At 39.2% G+C, this 23,800-nt stretch overlaps 1 protein-coding gene across 8 annotated transcripts in view; it reads left to right on the forward strand.

Annotated features, from left to right (window-relative positions):
• The first annotated feature begins 7,632 nt into the window (after positions 1-7,632).
• The window catches only part of cep350 (centrosomal protein 350), a 90,625-nt gene continuing 74,457 nt past the window's right edge, over positions 7,633-23,800 (forward strand). For 2 of the 8 annotated variants that reach the window (XM_048251876.1, XM_048251878.1), the window contains exons 1-2: positions 7,633-7,868; positions 17,808-17,919. In XM_048251876.1, coding sequence (XP_048107833.1) covers positions 7,845-7,868; positions 17,808-17,919 — 136 coding nt within the window. In that variant the 5' untranslated portion in view covers positions 7,633-7,844. Of the gene's footprint in view, positions 7,869-9,031; positions 9,069-14,641; positions 14,660-17,807; positions 17,920-23,800 lie in introns of those variants that run through there. The other 6 variants (XM_048251879.1, XM_048251880.1, XM_048251881.1 and 3 more) reach the window with 5 other exon arrangements.

Here is a 23,800-nt window from a genome sequence, read left to right on the forward strand (position 1 = left end):
CCTTCGAAGGTCAGGCAGCAGACTTTCAGTTTAAAAGTAGTTATGCTTTCAAAACATAAAAACTAGAATGTTGTAAGGAAATCTACTTCCATGATTACAGATGGTGTGTGAGGTGTCATGTCTTCCAATTTACTTTTCTCTACATGGTTTTACTTAATAGTGACTGCTTTGTAGTTGATTCTAGCAAATGAACCAAGCATGTATAATTTAATTTATTGAGACGGGAGAATGACAGTGGTGCATAGGCGCTAGAACGAGTTTCAAAGTACAGGGGCCAGATAATGATGTGTTTCCACATGGAAAGCCTAAAGGGACATTTTTAGTAGGCAGGCTATGGGCATTTTCACACCTGAAAGTCCGGACCAAGGTCCGAAACCAACGTTTGTGTTTAGTTACATTGAATACATTTGATCTGGTTAGTTAATGGTTTCACATTGCAATTTTTCTACCACGCTAAAGAACTTTACATGACATCCCTGCGTCCTGTCGTTACCACCTACATGTGCTGCGTCTCCCTTTGATTGGTTTGTTTACAGGCGTGCGTCTGACATTGACAAGTTGTCAATTTGGCAGGTTTTCCTACCTAAAAGCACAGTTTTTTTTATGACTTTGCGTACATTAATATACTGCTGCCGCATATTTTTTTTCAGCTTCAGAACCAAGATAGCATTGCTCTGCTGTCCTTTTGTATTCCCTCTCGCATCCTTTCAAAAATGGAATGGAATGGAATGGAAATCTATTTATTTGAATCAGGGACAATGCACAAAATAACATTTATCCTGGGATCCAGGAAAATATGTCTTAGGCCAGGTTGTAGCAGCAATTGCTAATTTGCACCTGTAGTCCCTGGGCAAGTATAAAAACATAAAATAAAATAACAGTTACATAAATAAATTCCATAGGACTAAAGATGATGTGATGGCCATAGTATTTTACAAACAAGCAGTCTTAGAATAGAAACATGGACGCCAGCAGCCCACTCACACTCTCTTACCCCCCTCCCCAGCATACACATACAACTAAAGCCTGTTTAGTACTATCTAGCTCCACACACACGCAGACACACACACACACACACACCCCCCCCACACACACACACACACACAACATCTTAAAAATGTGTGCAAACTTGTCTACTTAACATCCACCTCTTAGTCAAGCATGAAAAGGTATGAGAATTTGTACATAATATGTATTCTGTGGGGAGGGCATTCCACTGTCTCATGGCCACACATGAGAATGAGGAACTCCCAAATTGGGTTTTACGATGAGGGATGCTACACTCCCCCCTTGTGACACGTTGTGTAGTTCACTCAGAATTTTCAGAGCAGAGTGTTACAAACTTTTTCAAAGGGGGAGCAGTAGCACTGTAAATTATTTTATGTAGTAAAAACACATTTGAGTGTTTCATTAGATTTCTAAAACTCAATAAACTATATTTGGCCAGTATATGACAGTGATGATAGTGGCGTGTCTTTTTGTCATGGATTTTAAGGCAGTTACAGACAGTTACAAAGATTCTAAAGGTTTTATCACTGTTTTACTTGCCTGAGACCAGAATGTGATGCAGTATAGAAGGTGAGGGATGATCATTGCTTGTAAGTATGTACTACATGCCTCAGTGTTAAGAGAATTTCTTATATATTTAAAATTTGCTAAATTAAATTTCAGTGTATTGTACAATTTTTTAACATGATCTTTGAAAGTAAGATTTGCATCAAGAGTTACTCCCAAATATTACAATTTCTCTACATGTTTTATGTTTTGTTGATTTACTGAAATTTTGGGATAGGTCTTGGGTTTAGATCCAATGGTAAAGAACATAGATACAGTCTTTTCAACATTCAATGTAAGACATGAATCCTGTAACCAGTCAATAACCCTTGTTAGCTTATTTGCCACATCTGTTGCACTTCTCCCATGGACATACAAAACAGTGTCATCAGCATACATAATAATATTTATGCTCTTGCAAACGGAAGGCAGGTCATTGATATACAAGCAAAAGAGCAGAGGGCCTAGAATTGACCCCTGTGGCACTCCCAGGGTAGTGGCAAGTGATGTAGATAATGTGCCGTTTACTTGCACACATTGAGTTCGGCTACTTAAATAAGACTTTATCCAATTTTGGACATTTGAGGAGATCTCATATTTTGTAAGTTTATGAATCAGTACTTCATGACTCACTGTGTCAAAGGCTTTACGTAGATCAAGGAAGACTGCTCCCACCACTCCACCTTGATCTAGGCTAGATTTAATTTCCTCCAGAAAGTAGCAGCATGCGATTTCAGTGGAGTGTTTTTTTTCCTGAAGCCGAATTGCATAGGGTGTAACAAAAACTTGGAGTCCAGATCAGCAATTAGTTGTTCTGCTACTACTTTTTCAATAACCTTAGACACAGCTGGGAGAATACTGATGGGTCGGTAGTTTGAGACCAGTTGAGTATCCCCAGATTTGTGTACCGGGGTGATAATAGCAGGTTTAAGAACGCTGGGAAAAATATTCTCATTAAAAGATTTATTTATGATCATGGCTAGAGGTATCATAATTGATGTTTTGCATTGTTTTAAAAAAAGGTGTATCCCAACCTAATATGTCTTTAGCTTTGCTATTTGTTAAAAGTGAAATGACCTTTTCCACTCACTCTGAGTTTATTGGGGAAAACTTGAAAGCGGAGACATCACAGGTTGATAGTTGTGGGAGTTGAGTTTTTCGAAAGCTTAAACTCAGCTCTCGTACTGAATTTATGAAATATTCGTTAAAACATTTCCCAACAATCTGCCCGTCATCCTGGATATGGCCATCTATCATTAGTTTTAACTGTCTATTTACATATTTTTCCTTATCTTATCAATGCTCCTCCAGAGCTTTTTAGAGTTTCCCTTTGCCTCACTGATAATATTGAGGAAAAAGTTTGCTCTAGCTTTTCTAATTTGTTGTTTCTAAATATGTTGTAGATGTCGGTATTTTAATGCATTGTTTTTTCTAATTGACTTTTAGACCAAAATGGCAGACCAAATTCTAATAGGCTATGATCTCCTCTCCCTGTATGTGTCCACGGCTCATTTTAGGCTGTTTATCCATTATTTGTTTTCTTCTATCAACCTCCTGTAATTGGTTCGAAAGTCTAAACCATCCAAAAAGTGTTTTCAGACTGCAAATGAACTTCTTTTCTTTCTCACCTGCAATTTTGGTTTGGACCAAACTGAAAAGTCAGAGGGTCCGGACCAAATGATGTAGGTGCGAAAACCCCTATATGTCATTCAGGAGGGAAAAAAAATATTGTTTCAGCCCTTAATATAATGTCAGTGACAGTTTATTTATATAGCACTTTCCTATACAATGGCAGTTTACCAAATAGACAGGGCAAAACCAAAACCTACAACGATCTGATTAAGGTGATTGCTAAACTTTTCTCAGTTGATACTTTTTTCATGTAGAATCCATTACTGCTTGGGACATTTTTGTATCACACATAGTTAATGAGATAATTTGCATATGAAGGGTTCAGATGCAAAAGCCTCTAAATGCCACCTATGTCCAAAAATGAGATAAAGATGGTGAGGGGATGCTCTCCACACATAGTATACGCTAATCAAATAATTTAACTTCTAAACCCACTAAATACCACTCTCTTTCTGGTCTGAAATATCGATTTATAGGCAAAAACCTATAGGAGCCTGAATTTCAATGCTCATTTAAAAGAAAAGTGGTCAGACGGATTTAGAGGGTTTTGCATCTGAACTCTTCATATTTGAATAAATTAGCAGATATAAAGACATTTGACTGTAGGTTAGACAGAGCCATGTGATCTGGCCTCAACATATTCAAATTAGAGGATACATTTATGAATTGTGAATTTATGAGAATTCCATCTCTCTTTGTTTAAGAAATCCCAGAAACTTATTTAAATCAGTCCATTATGGTCTTTTGGCAGAGTTATGGTGCGCATTCATGCCATTATTCCAACAACCATATATATAACTTCACAACACTTGTTTCTGTTCAGTTCCATTATTTATTCCCTAAGGTTCTTTATCATATGACAAAGCTCTGCATAAAAACTTCTTCAGCTTATCTGAAAGATGTCAGTAGTCAGTACTCTGTGGTAGGGCAGGAGGACGGAAGGAAGGATGGATGGACAAGTAGAGATGCACCCGGATGCACCCTGTGTGTTTTAAGTGGCCTTTATTTTGATAAAACTATATGAAGATTACGCCGGAAATGAGGTAGGATTAACAGGCTCATCCACTGATCTATAGAGTGTCCCAGTGATGCCACTTCCATTTGCCTCCAATTCAAAAAATTTTGAACGCCAGTCTATGGCGAAAAAGAAATTATTTTCTGGTCCCGTTTGACTTGTGCCTTTAATTACCCATATGATGTTTGTCAATTTTAAAGACAATTTTTCATGTAAAGACATTTTGCAGTTTGTTTCGTAACTATTGAATTACAACATTGTCAAAGATCGTAATTCCAACGACTACAAACCCATCAGTCGCGCTAGTGACGTTAGCTCATTCACAGCCACACTAGATTGTACAAGCATACCAGCAACAGGTCTTAATTGGGCTTTCCTTGCCGATGAAAATACCATGAGTCAGAGGATTAAACACATCAGGTAAGTTGTATTCGTCCATATACTGTACATTAGATACTGTTAAGTGACATAGCAGGCAGCAAGATGCAACTTAACTAGCATTAACTAGCATAACAGCTAATCTTATTGTTAATTACGTTGGTGACGTAGGCTACATCGTTCGAGACGAGAGATGTAGTCCACTGAGCGGATTCGCACAAAACCAACATAACATTTGAAGTCTATCGAACAACAGTACTTTCTTGACGTGAAAACTTATCTTTTAAATTCACACACATCATATGTGAAATTCGTGGCACAATTCAAACTGGACCAAAAAATAATCGTTATCTCTCCATTAACTCCCGTTCATATTTTTTTGAAAGATAGGTCCCTTGTAGCGGAAGTAAAACGGAAGTCACTGGGACACTCTATAGAGCTGGTAAGTCCCGCCCATCCGCTAAACCCCCAGTGGACAATGCAAGTGAATGTGAGAAAATAATTATTTTCTAGTCCCGTTTGAATTGTGCCATGAATGTGAACATATGTTGTCTGTGAATTCTAAAAACACGCCCTCATGACGTCAGTTCAAAGACGTGATAGGGCCATTTGGGAGGAATGTCCTCGTGACGATTTTGACGGGAGTCTCATGGTGCTTCCTTATGTTGGAATATGCGAAAATAAACAGAAATCGAAGGGATACCTTCTTATACGTGATTTCTGCAACAATGGTAGGCTAGCCTACTGAAAACGTTTGGATATTCTGTTATTTTCTGCTGTTGGCTAAATAGATAGACACACATATAGGGAAAACACTTGATATTGAATGTATGTGCTACAATGCAGGCCTGTTAACTGTAGGACAACAGTGGTTTATTTAAACTACATCATAAGAATTTATTTCGTCAGTCATCATGCTCATTTTAATGAGTAAGAATGAAAGTTCTGCTGTGTTTATTGCAAACAACATTCCGCGATATCTCCCGCGATATCTCCCGCGATGTCTCCCGCGATGAGTCACGTCAGGCAGACTGTAGCCTTTCTGTCCGGGATAGAGCTGGTCAGTCCCGCCCTTTCCGCTATCCCCGCTGGACCTCTAGATTGAAAAATCGTTAATGCAAGTGAATGTGAGAAAATAATTATTTTATGGTCCCGTTTGAATTTATGGTTTAATTTATATGAATGAATGAATGAATAATGAATTTAAGGCATGAGCCTCCCGTCATAATCGTCATGAGGACATTCCTCCCAAACGGCCCTATCACGTCTTTGAACTGACGTCATGAGGGCGTGTTTCAGCTCGTGCAGCTCGTGGAAGGCAACTGCAAGATCTGTCTGCAGGCTAAGACTCCCGCGATATTTTAAGGCCATGTGACATGGTGTCACGGGTGGTAAGTCCCTCCCGGCTGACAGAAGTGGGACAGAATTTCTAACCAGCAAGCATTGCGTCCATCCCAGTATGCATTGTGTTCAACCCAGCATGCATCACATCAAGTCAGATCTGCACAGATCTGCCGCAAGTCGAACTCGTCTAATGTCTAATAGGAAGAGAATTGGCACTGTCTGGTTACTTCCGGTTTCTGGACTGGCTGCAGTTCCTCCTCAGATTCCACTTGAGGGCTTCGAGAGGCGGGTGCAGAATGCATTGAGGTCTATGGAGCTTTACCCCTCAATATCCACTTTTCTCTGGATATAATTTTTTTGAGTAGTAATTTGAATGTTGCATTAGCTAGGAGAGGCAAAGAAAATACACACTGTTGATCGTTATATTTTTTTTGAAGTCCGTAAGTCTTCTAAAAAAGCCTTTCAAATATGTCAATGGCGTCATTCATTAGCACAATGCTAGCGTGATATGGGCAACAACGACCCAACCTGTAAGAAATGAAAAGGACATAAGTACTCGTTCATTCAACTTTAGATCTAAAATCTATATTAAACTTGCATAAACTACAATAAAATCTACGATTCTTCCACGACAAGCAGGTGAAAGAGATACATTTAGCCATCTAGCTCCATAGACCCCCATTCAACCTGCACTCGCCCGCGATCACCCCCAGTGGAATTCTAATGGAACTGCAACCAATGTTGATACAATGAGGCTTAATAGGAAGTGCCAAGGCTCTCCGTAGACGGGCTCTGGATATGCCCAGAGAATGTCTAATAAGGGGAGAACTGCCACTCTCGGAAAACTTCCGGTTTCTGAACTGGTTGCAGTTCCTTCTGTGGTTCCACATGAGGGCGCTCGTCCACGAGTGCAGAATGCATGGAGGTCTATGGAGCTGTACCCCTCAAAATCCACTTTTCTCGGGATATAATTTTTTTCCAAGTAATTTGAGTATTGTATTCGAAAGGGGAGGCAAAGAAAATACACTTGGTTGAGTATTATATTTTTTAAAGTCACTTAATTGTTCTTAAAAGCCTTTCAAATGTGTCAATGACGTCATTCATTAGCACAATGCTAGCGTGTTATGTGCAACAACGACCCAACCTGTAAGAAATCAAAAGGACATAAGTACTCGTTCATTCAACTTTTGACCTATAACCCATGTTGAAGTTATACAAACTACAATCAAATCTAAGATTTGTCAACGACAATCAGGTGAAAGAGACCATTTTAGCCGTCTAGCTCCATTGACTCCCATTCATTCTGCACTCATGGCGATCGCCCCCAGTGGAACTCTGGTGGAACTGCATCCAAAATTCGGTACAATGGGACTTAATACGGAGTGGCAAGGCTCTCCGTAGACGGACTCTGATATGCCCGATCTGGTCTTCTTCTTCTTGTGGGGTTTATTGGCGGTTGGCATACACACGGTTGCATTTACCGCCACCAACTGGACATTTACATAACTACGGATATGGAGTTTCAATGGAGGAGTGACAAAGAAAAGGAATAATAATACCCGATCTGGTTCCATATGAAATTAGTTTTAACTCTGGTTTTAACAGAGAATGTAAATGGCTGTATAGTATGTCTAGCTTCTATGGTGTTTCCCTACCATGGTCTAGTCGGCTACCGTAGCTGGAAACACGGAAAACGTAATTCAGTACTGTGAATACGCACGGTAACCTAGTCACAACGCAAGAACTTCAATACAGTGGCGTAAAGGAACCAGGAATTCCGGGGAATGGGTGCTTCACCGGAACTGAGTCCTTTAGATAACATTAGTGACGTTGGAAGCTAACATTCGACATCAGTCCCAATCAAGTTAATTTTATCTTAGGAATTACAGTTTTCGGGACAATAAAACATAAGTGGGAACATATGAAACCCCAGGTTGCTCACAGGGTAAGTCACATTTAGCCACAGTTGTTATGTCAACGTAACTTGGCTTTCTAAAGGTTAGATGTCTAAGTTAGCTAACTAAGTTACTATGCTAAGACGCTGCGTGAGTTCAGCTAAACTGCTAGACTTGTACAGTTAAACGCATCTTAAAGTTAAAGTTGCCGGTGCGTGGCACTTGGAAGAATCGAAAAGTTATGCTAGTTCGTTAAGTTGCATGGTTGTGTATAATAATACGATAATTTACATAACGTTACCTACCAACGTCAACCTGTAACGTTAACGTTACTGTTTAATGTCATAACTTCAACGTGAGCCATGGGTTCAGATACGTTGCTCAGAAAGAAAAGCTAGAAAGGTTTGGTTCTATTACTTTGTATGTAGACAGCTTATACATTCACAAAGAAATTAGTATTTATGCTCGTGTATCATGCTAATTTAACATTAACATTAACGTTAACTTAATGCTTCTAAGTGCCGCTGAGCCATTCTACATAATCTAGTTATTGAATTTAAACCCAAATATAAGTTAGAAAATACTTTCAGCTAACGTTACCCAGAAGACGTTGAGAAAATTTGGAAAATACTTTTGAAAGACTAGCACAGTCTCACACCTTCTCGCATCTAAAGACAAGTTACAGATTTTATAGTCAGACTGGTTGCGCAAATACTGAGAATCTTGCAGGGTCACTATTTACAAGACTGCAACTTTAAGTTAATCTAGGCCTTTTCCCCCATCGTGCACGAGATATCAGGAGTCTTGTATTAAATGTTGTATCAGCGATAGCGGGGATACGTCACTTCTGTTGATGTTCAAACAAAACAGAGCTAGCTCGCTACTCCCTCCCCCTACCTCCCGTGCAATTAAAACTCCTAAACGCGCATCTCGTTGGTTATTGGTTGAAACACTTTATTTTGCTTTTGAGGGGTTTGCCAACCCTTGTTGGTAGCAATTGTTTTTGTGTACAGATCTCGGAGCCTAGGCTGCTTACAGAGACGCGGTTTTGTGACGGCCTGCTTATGGGGCAGGCAGCTAGTATTCTTGGTCCTGGGTAAGATTTGTATGCACTTTATTTAGCGGAGAATATCTCAACTGTTATAGACTAATATGACTCCATTGAACAGCGTGGGATGCGTGCCAAAATCTCTACCCGGGACGAAAGTCCTGAAAATGACCACAACAAATGACACTATATCACACTACAGGTGAATGGGACTTTTTCTACTTTATAGATATCCTGATACATTTCTACCAGTTTAATCTTCATATTAAGATAATGTGCATGAGTGTGCATCAGTACGCATTCACCAGTATGCATGGGTGTAAGTGTGCAAACTCATGGATATGTGTGTGTGGTTGTGTGTGTATGTATACTGTACCGGAGAATGTTTGGGGAGATTTATGGAGCTTTTAACTGGTACATAACAGTGATTTTGATTTTGTATTATTATAACTTCATATCTGTAAAATATTTATTTATTTTCATTCCACAATGGTACAATGTTGCCTGGGGGCAAAAACTAAGTTCATATCCAACCTTGCTATTATCATTGGAACGTTAAAGTGAAAAATACAAAACAACAGGTTTATTCCCTGTGTTGTAAGGTAAAACTTTCACAACAGAGTCCAGGTATGGGGATGATGATGAAACCTCATTCAGTGATAGGATTTTTACAACTAGCCTGCCTCCCTTGCATTTGCAGTACTTGCAACAACGGATACCAGCTACCCGACAGGGACACCCATTCTTGTGTGCACACTTGCCACACAAGCAGGGATCTGGTAAACCTTCAGGTTTTGAGATTACAATCTCAGGGACTAATAAACTGCCCTTTCTTACAGAACCATAAGCATCTGCATTTAAGATCAAGGTGATGTCTGTAAATGGTGCTTGGACCCAAAGCTGCTGTTGAATAGGCTCTTTGTATGTTTTCTTGCAGTAGTTGAGGTGCAAGCGGCCCTCTCAAAGTCTATCATAAGGGAATTACTATTGAACGCAGCAATGCACAGGTCGTCAAATGTCTCCATGTCTGTTGATGGTTTGAAACATTTGACCAAGAATGTTTCTGCCATTTGTATTCAACTGTTAGCTGTGGACAGTTGACATTGAGGATCAGAAAGTGAAATCAGAAATCAGAAGTGTTCAGAGCTGCAAGTTTGGTTGATATTTTGCTGGTTGTATCGCACCCAGTCAGCACATGTAGTAGTAGTAGTAGTAGTAGTAGTAGTAATAATAATAATAATAATAAGCTTTATTTGTATAGCACCTTTCATACAAAGAATGCAGCTCAAAGGGCTTTACATTTGGAGCATGTAACACAATAATAGTCAGTCAGTCATTATCAATCACTTTCACTTTTCTTCATTGCTGTAGCCGTTTATGATCCAATCAGCAACATATCAGAAATATAGATAATAACATGTAACACAGTTATTAGAGAAAAGTCAGTGATTCCCCTTTGTTGCTGTGGCCGTTTATGATTCAATCAGCAACATATCAGAAATACTATTATACTACTATGGATATATAAAGGCTTTGCTGACAAATGCCTAGGCTAACAAATGCTTAGGCCCCGTTGATGCGGACTCCAAGCAGCTAGCCTTAGCTTGTTCTTAGCATATGTCACAATTATTTGACTTTATACACAGACATTCAAGACCCTTTACCCCCCACAAGCACGCCATATGGCAACTGTGGCAAGGAAAAACTCCCATATTCCAGGAAGAAACCTTGAGCAGAACCTGACTTAATAGGGGGAGCCCATCTGCTTCTGGCTGTCTGCTTGATATACAGAGGCAGGGTGTTCCATAGTTTTGGGGCATAATGGCAGTGGTGTGTAGAGTACTGAAAATCTATACTCAAGTACAAGTACATTTACTTCCTTCAAAATCTACTTGAGTAAAAGTAAATATTCCAATTGGACAAACCTACTCGAGTAAAAATAAAAAAAAGTACTTTGTTATGAAACTACTCAAATTACAAGTTACTTTTCATTTTTGTATTGATGTGCTTGGATCCGTGAAAAAGACATAACAGGCCTTATTTTGGTGATCTAAAACACATGGTCACTTGCGGATAGCTTACATAGGCCTACATTTAGGGGTTTGTCCAGTCCACACTCGGGGTGGTTTTGTTATCAAACGTCAGGCGCCTGGTGCTTAAACCAATCAGAATGACACCTGTCATTCCCTTTAGAAGCAAGCACTGCAACTTCAAACAGCGCATCTGTATTTTGATAGTCAGTGGCGCATTTCAAGGAATCAAATTGAAACACAACTACCAAAAGAGGGAGAGAGAGAGAGAGAGAATGGTAGAGGGAGATGATAGCTGGAACAAGTTACCAACTATTACATTTTGGTTAAGCAATCAACAAAATCCCATACAATAATTGCTGCATATAATCAGCAAGTTACATTGTGTTGTCAACCCTTCCTGAAGCATACATTCTACTAGTTATACCAGGGTCTCCAACCTTTTTGGGATTGAGTTCTACCTGAAGAATCCAAAATCATAGGGCTACTCATTTGAAACAAACAGACCCTCACTCCTTTTTTGCGAGGGTGATCCTCCTAAATAATAGACCTATGTGATTTTTACATTTAAGTTATCAATATTATGTAGGCCTATGAGCCTTTATATATTAAGCAACTGTATTTTCATCTGATTCTTCAATACATCAATATGCAACACTGACCGTTTTTGTTCAGTTAGTTCAATTCAAAGTTTCCATGAGGAATCTGATCTAATTTTTTAAACGAAAAAAGCCATCTTTAATGCAATTAATAATGTAGATTACAAATAGCATGCCCACCATTCATAATTCAGAGGTTGTTTAAGTTCTGATTTCATTGAACAATGCTATTGAATGTTACAACCGAAATCACCAACACCAGACTAACTTATGAAGACGCCTGATTGCACATCTGAAATTTCTCCATGATCTGACAGTCCTATTGGTATGCATGCCACAAGATTTTCAACGTTATTGCTACACCAGTAGGCTACGGAGGAGAAAGGGCCCGTGACCTAAAGCAATTGTTTTTCAGTCCTTGAACAATCATGCACGAACCGTACGGACACGGAATAGCAACAGAACTTTTGCAGAGATAGGCTTGCATTGGCTACACCAGATGAGCAAGTTAATATAGCCAATATTACAGATGTATGGTCTACAATTAAATATCTATTTAAAAATCCACAATGGAGGATGTTTTAGAGCGTGATCTGCAGGCGACTTGTTGGCTATTTTTAGAAAGTGCGCTGTGGGCGCCGTAAAGGCATCCCGCAGGCTACATGGTGCCCGCGGGCACCGTTTTTGGAGACCCCTGAGTTATGTCAAGAAATAGCCTTTGTTTCAGTCGAATAGCTGCTACAGCTAGGACTAGCTCGCTAAGTAGCACTACGAGAACCCCTGATAGAAAATAATGATGATTTACCTCAACACTTTGAAGGCTGATATTGTTATGCTTAGGCTGACACATTCCTTTCATTATCTCGGTTGTCTCCTTCAGCCGCATGGGGACGGAACAGTGTTGCAGATGTGGCCAGACGTTGACCATGGGAGTGGGGGCTGCTTTTGGTAGTAGGCTACTAACGTTCATCTCTGCATCCATGGCGTTTCTAGTCCTCAGTACCAACGTAACGGCCGACTCGTCTCCTCTGCTGTGTAATCGCAACAATGTTGCAACCTAGGGAGGGCGCGTCGCTAACGTGTATGCTTGTATTCCAGTCAACGAAGATGTAGCATGCTTGTATTCCAGTCAACGAAGATATGTGTAGCCTACTTCTATCGAAATACTCATTTTAATGAAGGCCCAATGGGAAATGTAATCGAGTAAAGAGTACAATTCTAGTTCAAATATTTACTCGAGTAAGAGTAAAATTACAGCTTTAAAAAATAATGGATAAAAGCAGCTTCTCCACTTAGCTTGTGGAGCACTTTGGGTACAATGAAAAGATTAGAATTGGTTTCCTTTGTGGTTGATAAGATATTAAAAGCTCAGAGATATATGAAGGTGCTATGCCATTCAGAGCTTTGTAAGTAATTAACATAACCTTAAAATCAATTCTATAGGAAACAGGGAGCCAGTGCAGTTAAGCCAACACAGGAGTGATGTGTTCTCTCTTCTTGGTCTTAGTTAAAAGTCTAGCCGCAGAGTTCTGTATGAGTGCCAATTTCTTTAAATGTTTTTTGGGAAGTCCAGTGAAGAGTGCATTGCAGTAGTCTAACCTGCTAGTGATGAATGCATGAATTAGTTTTTCTGCATCTTGTTGAGTTAAAAAGGGCCGCACTTTGGCAATGTTTCTCAGGTGGACATAGGCTGTCTGAGTAACTTTACTGATTTGGGACTTAAAACTTAAATCTGCATCTAAGATGAGCTTGTTACTTTTGGTTTGACCTGGTGCGTTCCCCAGATTACTAAGAACAATGTCTCGCTTTGGTTTTGGTCCAACCAAAAGTACCTCTGTTTTGTCATCATTTAGTTTCAAAATTGTTTTGCTCATCCACTATTTAGTGGAGGTTAGGCATGCAGTGAGGGAGCAAAGGCCATCTGGGTTAGTTGGCTCCACAGAAATATACAATTGGGTATCATCTGCGTAGCTGTGGAAGTTTACATTATGCTGACTTATGATGTTTCCCAACGGAAGCATAGGGAAAACAAGTCATGTTTTACAGACACATGATCTCCAGACTGACATTAAAATCTGTGCCAGTAATGTAGGTTTGAAACCAGTTTACGGCATTATCAGAGAAACCCACCCACTTCGCAAGGCGGTGAATTAGGATGCTATGATCAATGGTGTCAAATGCCGCACTCAAATCTAAAAGAATAAGGATTGAGACTTTGTTTGAGTCAGTAGCCAGTCTAAGATCATTGACTATTTTTACTAGAGCCGTTTCTGTGTTGTGATTTGATCTAAAACCTGATTGGAATTTTTCAAGGATACTGTTTTCGTTGAGGAAGGTATTTAACTGATTACAAACGACGTTTTCAAGTACTTTGCTCAGGAACGGTAGGTTTGATATAGGCCTGTAGTTGCTCAGATTAGTATGGTCAAGATTTGACTTTTTAAGTAAAGGTTTCACAACAGCGGTTTTAAAAGCAGTTGGAAATATACCTGTTTCTAACGAGGTAGTGCTGGTAGACACTGTGTGAGCTCGTCTCCCAGCGCTATGCAGATGTCATGAAGTGGTAATATTGATCTTTTCACTCCTGAGTTGCGGATGAGCCAGAACAATTGTAATGTGGTACAATAGGCACACAAAGACATCTGTGTCACCTGATGACAGTGTCAGTGATCTAGATCCTGTGGATAAGTTGCTCTCTCACTTTCTCCAGATCTTTTGAAATTTTGTAAAAAATTGTTTCAAATATGTACCAACTTATCTGTTCTTTGTGAGAAATAACTTCATGACATGAAGACATTGTAACTTCATCAACTTGTCTGAGACTATGCAATCTGTTGATAACATATTCCCCATTTTGCAAAAAAAACAAAACAAAAACACTAGCAGCTAGCTAGCTACAGTACACCAAATTAAATATAAAACTGATACAAACTTATTATAATTATTTAAATACACAAAACTACAACGCATGATAATTACACGTAAGAAGACACATGCCAGCACAAAGAATAAAGAGTAGATTTCCTTTTTTTTTATCTCATAGGTCATCTTGCTTTACAGCCATGTGCTCTGCTATGACCTTAGGTCACTATGGCTGCCAAGTAAACTTTTGTTGGAGAGAAAAGTTGGAGGTGATGACGTGTTGACAGCAATATTTAGAACAGGTAGGAAATGTAAACTTTTAAGGTTTAGGTTAATAAATAACTGCCAATTCATGTATGTCACTAGTTGTATGTAGGCCTAATAGGTTGACTGTTTTTTAGCCATTTTCTTTATATCAAATTAGAATGCTTACACTCTTCTAAGACCTTATAATTATGGTCACTGTGAACATTGTGATCACCTACGAAAATCTGTAGCTTCAAGGGTTTATATGTACGCATATTTAATGAGATATTGCCTCATTTGCATATTTAATTTTTTAGGCAAAGTGTAATACAAAAAGTATTTCTCTTAATATGAAGATTAATCTGATGTGTGGGGATATCTATAAAGGGGGAAAAAAAAGTCCCATTCACCTGTAGTGCGATAATAGTGTCATCTGTTGTGGTCATTTTCAGGACTTCCATCCCAGGTAGAGATTTTGGCACACATCCCACGTTGTTCAATGGGGTCATATTAGTCTATAACAGTTGAGATTTTCTCCGCTAAATGAAGTGCATACAAATCTTACCCAGGACCTCTACTATAGCGGATCTTTAGGAAAGATTATATGAATGTGATCATTTATGTTTGGGCCTGAAATCGCTGATACAACCTTTAATGACCCCATGTCACACAAGCAATGCTGCATAAGCATGAATGACCCCATAAGTCATTCATGCTTATGCAGCATTGCTTGTGTGACATCCTCAACCTGCAGTGTTAGCCTATAACAACGTGAAATTAGATCTTATGTCTCCTTACGAAATCATGAACAGGTGAACGTGAAGTGTTGATGCGTAGAAGTATTTTCGGGCAATTGATGAATGACAAAAGTCTATACTATACACCATGTGAAAAACCATGATCGAGGAAAGTATTGTCAAATTCGGTATGTAAAGGATCTTGTTACACTAATTCTTATGTCACTGTCAGTACTCCGGTAGGGTGTCTAATTTACACGGTGCATGTCTCATTGTTACAAAAAGTAAGCCGAAGCCTAGGTGGCTCATCAATCAATCAATTAGGGTTGGTCACCGAAACACGGTTCTAATATGGCACCGGTGCCGACGCATCGAATAACAACGTGGATTTCAGCGCCTCATTTCGGTGCTTTTTTTTTAAACGAGGCATCACTGCATGTCATGTGCCATCTCTAACATATTGCTCTGATAGCAACACATACAGTTAGCTAACATAAACACGTATAAACCAGATGGGTTGAACCACATAGGCGAGTGGACCGTGTTTGACAGCTTGTGTGAGCCCAAGTAGCTTTAAAGCGATATCACAAGCTCCTGTCAAAATCTAGCAGTGGGCCTAACTAGGGCTGGGCGATATATCGATATAAAAGATATATCGGTATATTTTAAAATGCGATATAGAATTAGACCATATCTCATATATCGATATAGTTCAAATTTGCGCCGTAATCCTTGCTCCACGCAAGCCGCTGACCGGAGCTCTCAAGAAAATCAAGACCGGAGTAGTGAGTTTTCAATAAAACTACTCATATTTGACTGAACATTTCATTTTACAGCTCTAACTTTGCGGAAAAAATATCGGGATATATATCGTATACCGATATTCAACCTAAATATATCGGGATATGACTTTTGGTCCATATCGCCCAGCCCTAGGCCTAACTACACACAAGCAAAAGGCTATGAAACAACATCAACAGTATACCTTTTACAATATCCTTGCTAATGCGCTAGCTGGCATTTATTTGAAATGTTATCAGCAAAGTTGTAAGGTGAAAACTTTATTTCACGGTGTGTTCTAAACAACATAATGGCATGATGTTAATCTTTCATGTGCATGAGGCCCATATAGCATCACAATGAATATAAAGATCATGTTAAAAAGTTAGCTGGCAAAAACATAAATATATAGGTTACATACCTGATGTCACTGAGCTGTCAAAGAGGCTACGGAACCATCTCCGTACGTTATCGCTAATTAAACTAAGCGGACTGGTGTTAGCGCATAGTCATAGGTGCTGTTAAAATGCCTACTAGCGCTGGGGACCTAAACACTTCAACGCCGACATAATGTAGCCTAACATGTTCAAAACTGTTGCGTGTTATGGGGGAAGACATGAAATTTCTTGAAGCATTTGGGAACACACTGAATTAACTGGAAAGTAGTCCCTGTTAGATTAGCTTACTTTCAAATGCCGTTGTCTATGACATGGTAGTTCTATGGCAAGCGGTTTTAACATGCTTTATGGCAAACCGCCTACAGTGGGTAAACTTTTTTTTTTTTTTTTTTTTTAAGTATGTTTTTTGGGGGCTTTTTGCCTTTATTCCGACAGGACAGTGAAGATAGACAGGAAGTGAGTGGGAGAGAGAGATGGGGTGGGATCGGGACATGACCACAGGTTGGTTTCGAACCTGTGTCCCCGTGGGCACTTGGACCCGTTCATGGTACGGGCGCTGTAGCCTGTTGCGCCACAGCGCCCCCTACACTGGGTAAACTTGAAAGCAGAGCTTACCATTGTGTGTGCATCCATGGTAAGCTGTTTTAACATTTAAATATAGGCTATTATGCGTAGGAGCAATGAGATATTAATAGTAAATTGAATATAACAGTTCAATTTCATGTTCAAATTTGTCTTATCAATTCATGCTTTAGACCATTTTAATTTAAAAACAAAGTGCCGGTTCAGGCACCGTTTCGGCACCGGCACCGTTTTAAGTATTGATTTAGCACCGTATCGGATAAAACCCAAATGATGCCTAACCCTAATCACTATAGAAAATTAGCTGTCTACTGGAGGATTTTGTTTTGCCACAGGAATTTGTTATATTTTTATACATTTATATTGAATACATTGGTGATATAGGCTACGAAGAGGAACAGATGTTGCGTCGAAATCGCTGTACAACCATATTGCTTGGAGGAGTTACACTCCAAAGACTATATAAAAAACCAGAGAGGGAACAGCATTGTGTCGAGCCCCGCCCACCACAATAATCAACTCTTGGACCATTTTGCCAAAAAATATATTTTTTATGGCAACTTGAAAAGCACATGACCCTAGCTCATGAGTCATACAGAATACAGTCATACAGTCCTCTGTGTTTTGCAAGAGGTTATACATAAACTATCTGTATATGATCCCTAGAACAGTTTGAGTTATATTAACAAACCCTGTACTCTTTTTAGCTGCGCCGAATTGAAAATCGCCTTGAGGCTGTTCCAAGGTCTAGTGTTTTACTGGATTCATTGATGGATCCTAAGGAAACTTCAACAGGCTTATGGACATTCAGCAAGAAAGGTTGGGATAAATTTGTGAATTTCTATCTATGACTTTGTATCTATCAGTAACATTGTTAATTCTGCTTATCAGTTCAATCATCGATTCCTAATAAATCACCATCAGCGTGTTCATGGTCTCTGTCTAGAGAATGCTTATTAAATAACTCCCTGATAGAGAAGACAAACCATTTTAAGAAATGATAACATCCTCGTATGAAATTTGCAACGATGTGACTCAACAATCTCTAGCCTATAAGCGGCATCACACTCGGTCTGCCACTTGTTGTCTGTAGCTGATCGAGATGACATAAGCCTAAAACTTTGATGTAAGGCTATATGTTTAGCCTATTGAATAACTTGATGATAAAGAAGACAAACCATTTTGTAGAAAGATGTATCTTATGAGATTTGCAACGATGTGACTCAAAAACAGAAAACGTCGCTCTGCCTGCCACTCTTTGTCTAACTGTATGGTATTCTGAAACGTTGTTAAATTCGGGACCATTAGCCTATCGGTCATTTTAATTTGGGACCTTGCAGTCGGAATTGTTTGTTTATTCAAAGTGTCAAGTCCAAACTAGCCTGGGCTATTCGAACGGTCAGTTTATTGCACATCATTTTTACATAATTTTGAATAGCCACTGCATTCCCGTGTTTGTTGGTGTGGTGTTGCAAAATCCGTGGAATCATTTTATGCAAGCAAACTGCACAGGGAATCTTTATTGTTGACGTCAGACATGGTAATCATCCAAACATCTTGCATCTTGACCCGTGCCCTGATTCAGTGCTGCCAAAACTCTTGTGTGAGTCTTGTGTGATATATTTAACATTATCTTTGTAATTACTTATCCAATCAATGTCAAACTTGGCACTGCGCCTACTTGTGCCCATAGCAAGACACGTGCCACGTGCCGAGTTTGAAATCAGTTGGCGGAACGGTTTGACAGATATGACACACACACACACACACACACACACACACACACACACACAGACGTTCCTACAATTTATAGGTTGATGAACATTACCAATAAATGCAATCACACCTTGTTTTATCCTGTTTTATGTTGCAGAGACCTCAAACATTGTCTGAACATTAATAAAGTATTGTATTTACAGATAAAATAATGATTGGTGCTATGTGCAGTGTTTCCCATACATTGACTTATTTGTGGTGGCTAGGGATGTAACGATTACCGGTATAATGGTAAACCGCGATAAATATGTTGACGATAATAATTACCATTTTCATTTCAAACATCATGATTGTCACTGTTGATTACCGCGGTGTGGAAACCGTGTGTTTAATCCTTCCCAGCTTCATCCGAGCCTGCTTTTGACATACAGTAGGCCTGGTACAATGAAACAAAACTGGTACCCTACTGATTCTGTTGTCTAATTGATGGTTTTAACTTACGATTAGGATTAGGCTACACCTGATTTTAAAAGTAGGAACTTTTTTCACGCAAAATGTGCACTGTATCATGTAGCCACTCTGCGTCTTTTTATGCTCATGTCCACATTAAATCCATTCCACTCACGTTATCAGGAGAATACAGTAGCCTAACGTTTTATGTTGAACTCTTACTTTGGTCTCACTCATTGCATCCAAATAACAGAAATAGCAAACTCCAAGATGGTAGGGTAAGTTAAGCTATAAGCACATAGCCAATTAAACATGAAGAAAAAAGTGAACGGGACACTTTTTGAAACTATTTCAGCTTGTGTAGGCCTATCAGTGCTCTCTGAACATATTGAACACACTTTTAGAAATACCGTGATAATACCGAAAACCGTGATCATTTTGGTCACTATAACCGTGAGGTTAAATTTTCATACCGTTACATCCCAAGTGGCGGCCCACCACAATATCAACATTGACCACCACAATATGATTTTTTCAGGTTGTACTAAATTATGCTTAAATCTGGTTAGCATCATAACCACGCTGCGCTAATTTGTTAAAAACGGTTGCATTCAAGTTAATTCTGCAAACCTACCACCACAAATAGAATATAGGCAAACGAAGTGGCGGTCATATAAGTTTAGTCAGAGTTTTTTTTTTCAGAGTTTATTTATTTATTTTATTTATTTTGCTTCAGTAATTTTGTGTCAAGGATTCCCGGGACACTGAAAGACCGGGGCTGCACAAAACTTGGTGGTTATGTAGCCCCACAAGGACATAGACTATATAGAACTGGACAGTGTGCCGTCTGTTAAGAGTGATGCAAGCGCTAGTCCAGAGCCCCCTGGTGGCTGGTTGCAGTACAATGCGTAACTCCGCCCATCTCCATGTATTTCAATGGGCAAGTAGCCAACTTTCCGTGTCACTTTTGTCACCTAAAACTATTTTTGCATCTACAACTTTTTATTCAAAAAAATAGTTTTCAAGATGCTTCAATACACACTATTTTTCTTTTCTCGCTGAAATTATTTTTTTTTATGTTATTTTAACAAATCTAAAAAGGGCGTGTTTACACCTATGATTGACAGCTGGCTGGCAGCAGACTCGACGCTTTGTCGCTACCTTTTTTTAACGACACCTGATATCGACACGTAATCTAACCTAAATGTTGCTGTTATTATCATTAGGCTATATCCTATCACAGTCTGATTAAATACATATTGATAGTCATACATTGTGTGATTGTTTGTAAGAGACATCGTTGTTAGTGAAAAAATATATGTGCTGTTCTTTCGTAGATGCTAAGTATATTAGCTTATAGCATGCTAAGTCATGCTAGCATTAGCCAGTTGATAGGTAAAGTAAAAGGGCTCTGCTATATTGATCCTAAGTAACGTTAGCCATAGTGCGATCATTTACAGTCCTACTTGTTTCAAATGGTTTAATGTAACCAGTGATTGCCGCCACCACCGTTGCAACTTCATTTGAATACACTTAAGTCACTGGGAGAAGGCGATGTTAAGTTTCATTAATGTTAACTCTTGCTTAGTTTTGCACGAATGGCAATAAACGTCACCTAGCCTGCTAGGTCGACAACCTCGGTATGACCATTTATTAATAATCCAGACAAATAACGTTACTTGTTTTTTAGTGAACACATATTGGACCATAGCTTAACGTGAGGAGGGATTCAAAGTTACAAATGGACAATTTGCTTAGTATGCTCATAACAGCGGTATCTAAAAATGCTGAGTTAAGGTATCGTTGTTACCAGCGATTGCACTGCTGGAGAAGCATTTTGCATTGGTACGATTTGATCAGGTCTTGCCAGTGATGTGTAAATCCTCCCGTAGACGTACCCCATTTCAATACGTCTAAATTGAAAACTGTGACAACTCATCATAGGCTCTCTCAATATGTCTGTAATTGTATGACTCTACCACAGGGTTGCTAGTACTAGTCTTTCACCAGAGAGGGTGCTCCATTATAAATCAAAAATGTAATATTGCAGCCTTCATGTCAGCTGTAAAAATATGAGAACATGGACCTACTACATCAGGATACTCTGTAGACATTTTACACATAATCATGAAGCTACTTTGCTGTTCAGTGAGTCATGTGTTTAAAGTGGTACTACATTTAAAGAAACATATATTTTAATTTTTTGCTTCAAGTGCATAAGAAAATACCACATTATGAGGGCTAGGTTACACTTTTGTCCAAAGCCATATACAAATACAAAACAATATAATACTTAAATTTAACAGGGATCAATCAATAGCCTAATGAAATAAACAATGAAAATGGGGGGGGCAATAATACATAACAATGCCCATTCAATCAATAATATAACAATAACATGGTAACACTACATTAAGGAGAATATCAATAAAAAAAACGTCAAAATATAGCCGCAAGCGGCAATGGCGGGCCCGAGCACCTGCGGACGCAACCGTGTGTTTATGTCGGAATCCAACAAAGCACCGGCGTGGTGAATGCGTTTTGTGAAATGTACATATTTGATCGTGGGCTATTTGCTTTTGTATTTTATTTTCTGCCACATTTACTCGCTTGGCCAGGTGGGGGCATAGTGCAAGGCAGGCCCATTGGGTGTCATCATAATCATAATATATATTAACCTGAGAAATTTCAGACCATTCATTTTAAGCAAAGAACATTTCTGATACACTTTTTGGTTGGCCAGATGGTGGCGCTATGTTAGGCATTGAAATTACACATGTGAATATCATCACAATAATGATATCCAAAATGTTTGTACACTTTCAGATCAATCACTTAAGGCATTGTCCATTTCTGGCACATTTCCTGCTTGACCAGGTGGTGGCGCTATGCCAGGCAGGCCCTTTGGGTGTCTGGATATCATCATAATCATAATATCTATTAACCTGAGAAGTTTCAGACCATTTATTCAAAGCATAGAGCATTTCTGGCACATTTCCTGCTTGGCCAGATGGTGGCGCTATGCTAGGCCTGTGAATTACGCATGTGAATATCATCACAATAATGATATCCGATATTTTATAAAGTTTCAGATCAATCACTTAAGGCATTGTCCATTTCTGGCACATTTCCTGCTTGGCCAGGTGGTAGCGCTATGCCAGGCAGGCCCATTGGGTATCTGGATATCATCATAATCATGATATCTATTAACCTGAGAAGTTTCAGACCATTCATTCAATGCACTGTGATTTATGACACATTTCCTCTTTATGTGGTGAGATATTAAAATCATATCAAATATATAACATATCAAAAATCCGTTCACAATTTAACATCAGCGACATCTTGGCATAATGTTTGCCAAATTTCACATGAATCTGACCAACCGTCTAGGAGGAGTATGTTCAAATTGATCATGTGAAATCAGCATAATTGCCATTCTTTCTGTTGCCAGTTGGTGGCGCTATGCCAAACATGCATTATGGGCATGTGAATATTATCATTAACATGGTCTTCAATGACCTGTGAAATTTTAAACATTTGAAGCCATGCACGATGAATTATGACACATTTACTGTTTGTGTCGAAGGGTATTAAAATTCATAATTTCGGCATTTCGTCAAATTACAACATATCAAAAAAAGGCTTCACAATTTAGAATCAGGAACATCTCGGCGTCATGTATACCAACTTTGACATGAATCGGATTAACCGTCTAGGAGGAGTATGTTAAAATTGATCATGTCCACAACGCACAAAATCCTAAATACCTCACTTCCTGTTGGGCGTGGCTAATGCATTGTACATACGAAAGGTGTTCATCTTGGGGAGATACACACACCTACCAAATTTGGTGTGTGTAGCTGAAAGTATATGCCCACCACGGGATCAGTCATCTAAGGGGGCTTAAGGGGGCGCTAGCGAGTCTCTGGGCCATACCCGTGGCCAAGCTTTTTTACCTAGCTGCTTTGTGTGACACCTGATGTGTGTGCCAAATTCAAGACTTTTCGATTATGTTAACCACCTCAAAATATTTGCCAACCACGGGATCAGTCACCTAAAGGGGGAAGCTAAGCGAGTCCCTGGGCCACGCCGGGGTCAAACTCTTGTACCTAACTTTCGATGTGTGACACCTGACGTGTGTGCCAAATTTCAAGAGTTTTCGACCATGTTAACCACCTCAAAAACAGGAAAGCAAAAAAGTGGAATAACAATAATAATAATAATCCTTACAAAAACAATAGGGCCTTGCGCCCTTCGGTGCTCGGGCCCTAATTAATCAACAGCCTAATGAAAATAACACAGTACTATACAAGCCATAACACTTAAGAAGCGCCTAATGAACTAAGTGCATGTTGAACAGATATGCCTTTAGACCCCTCTTAAAAGACCAAAAACTATCACAGGAATGAAGAGCACTGGGCAACTCATTCCACCAACATGGAACCACTGAGGGAAAGAGTCTTGAATTTGACCTAGCATTTTAAGACTGGTCTACATAACAGGCGGCTCAACAGAAGACTGCAGTGGGGTG

The sequence above is a fragment of the Alosa alosa genome, chromosome 9 (assembly GCF_017589495.1).
Source record: "Alosa alosa isolate M-15738 ecotype Scorff River chromosome 9, AALO_Geno_1.1, whole genome shotgun sequence".
Lineage (NCBI taxonomy): Eukaryota > Metazoa > Chordata > Actinopteri > Clupeiformes > Clupeidae > Alosa > Alosa alosa.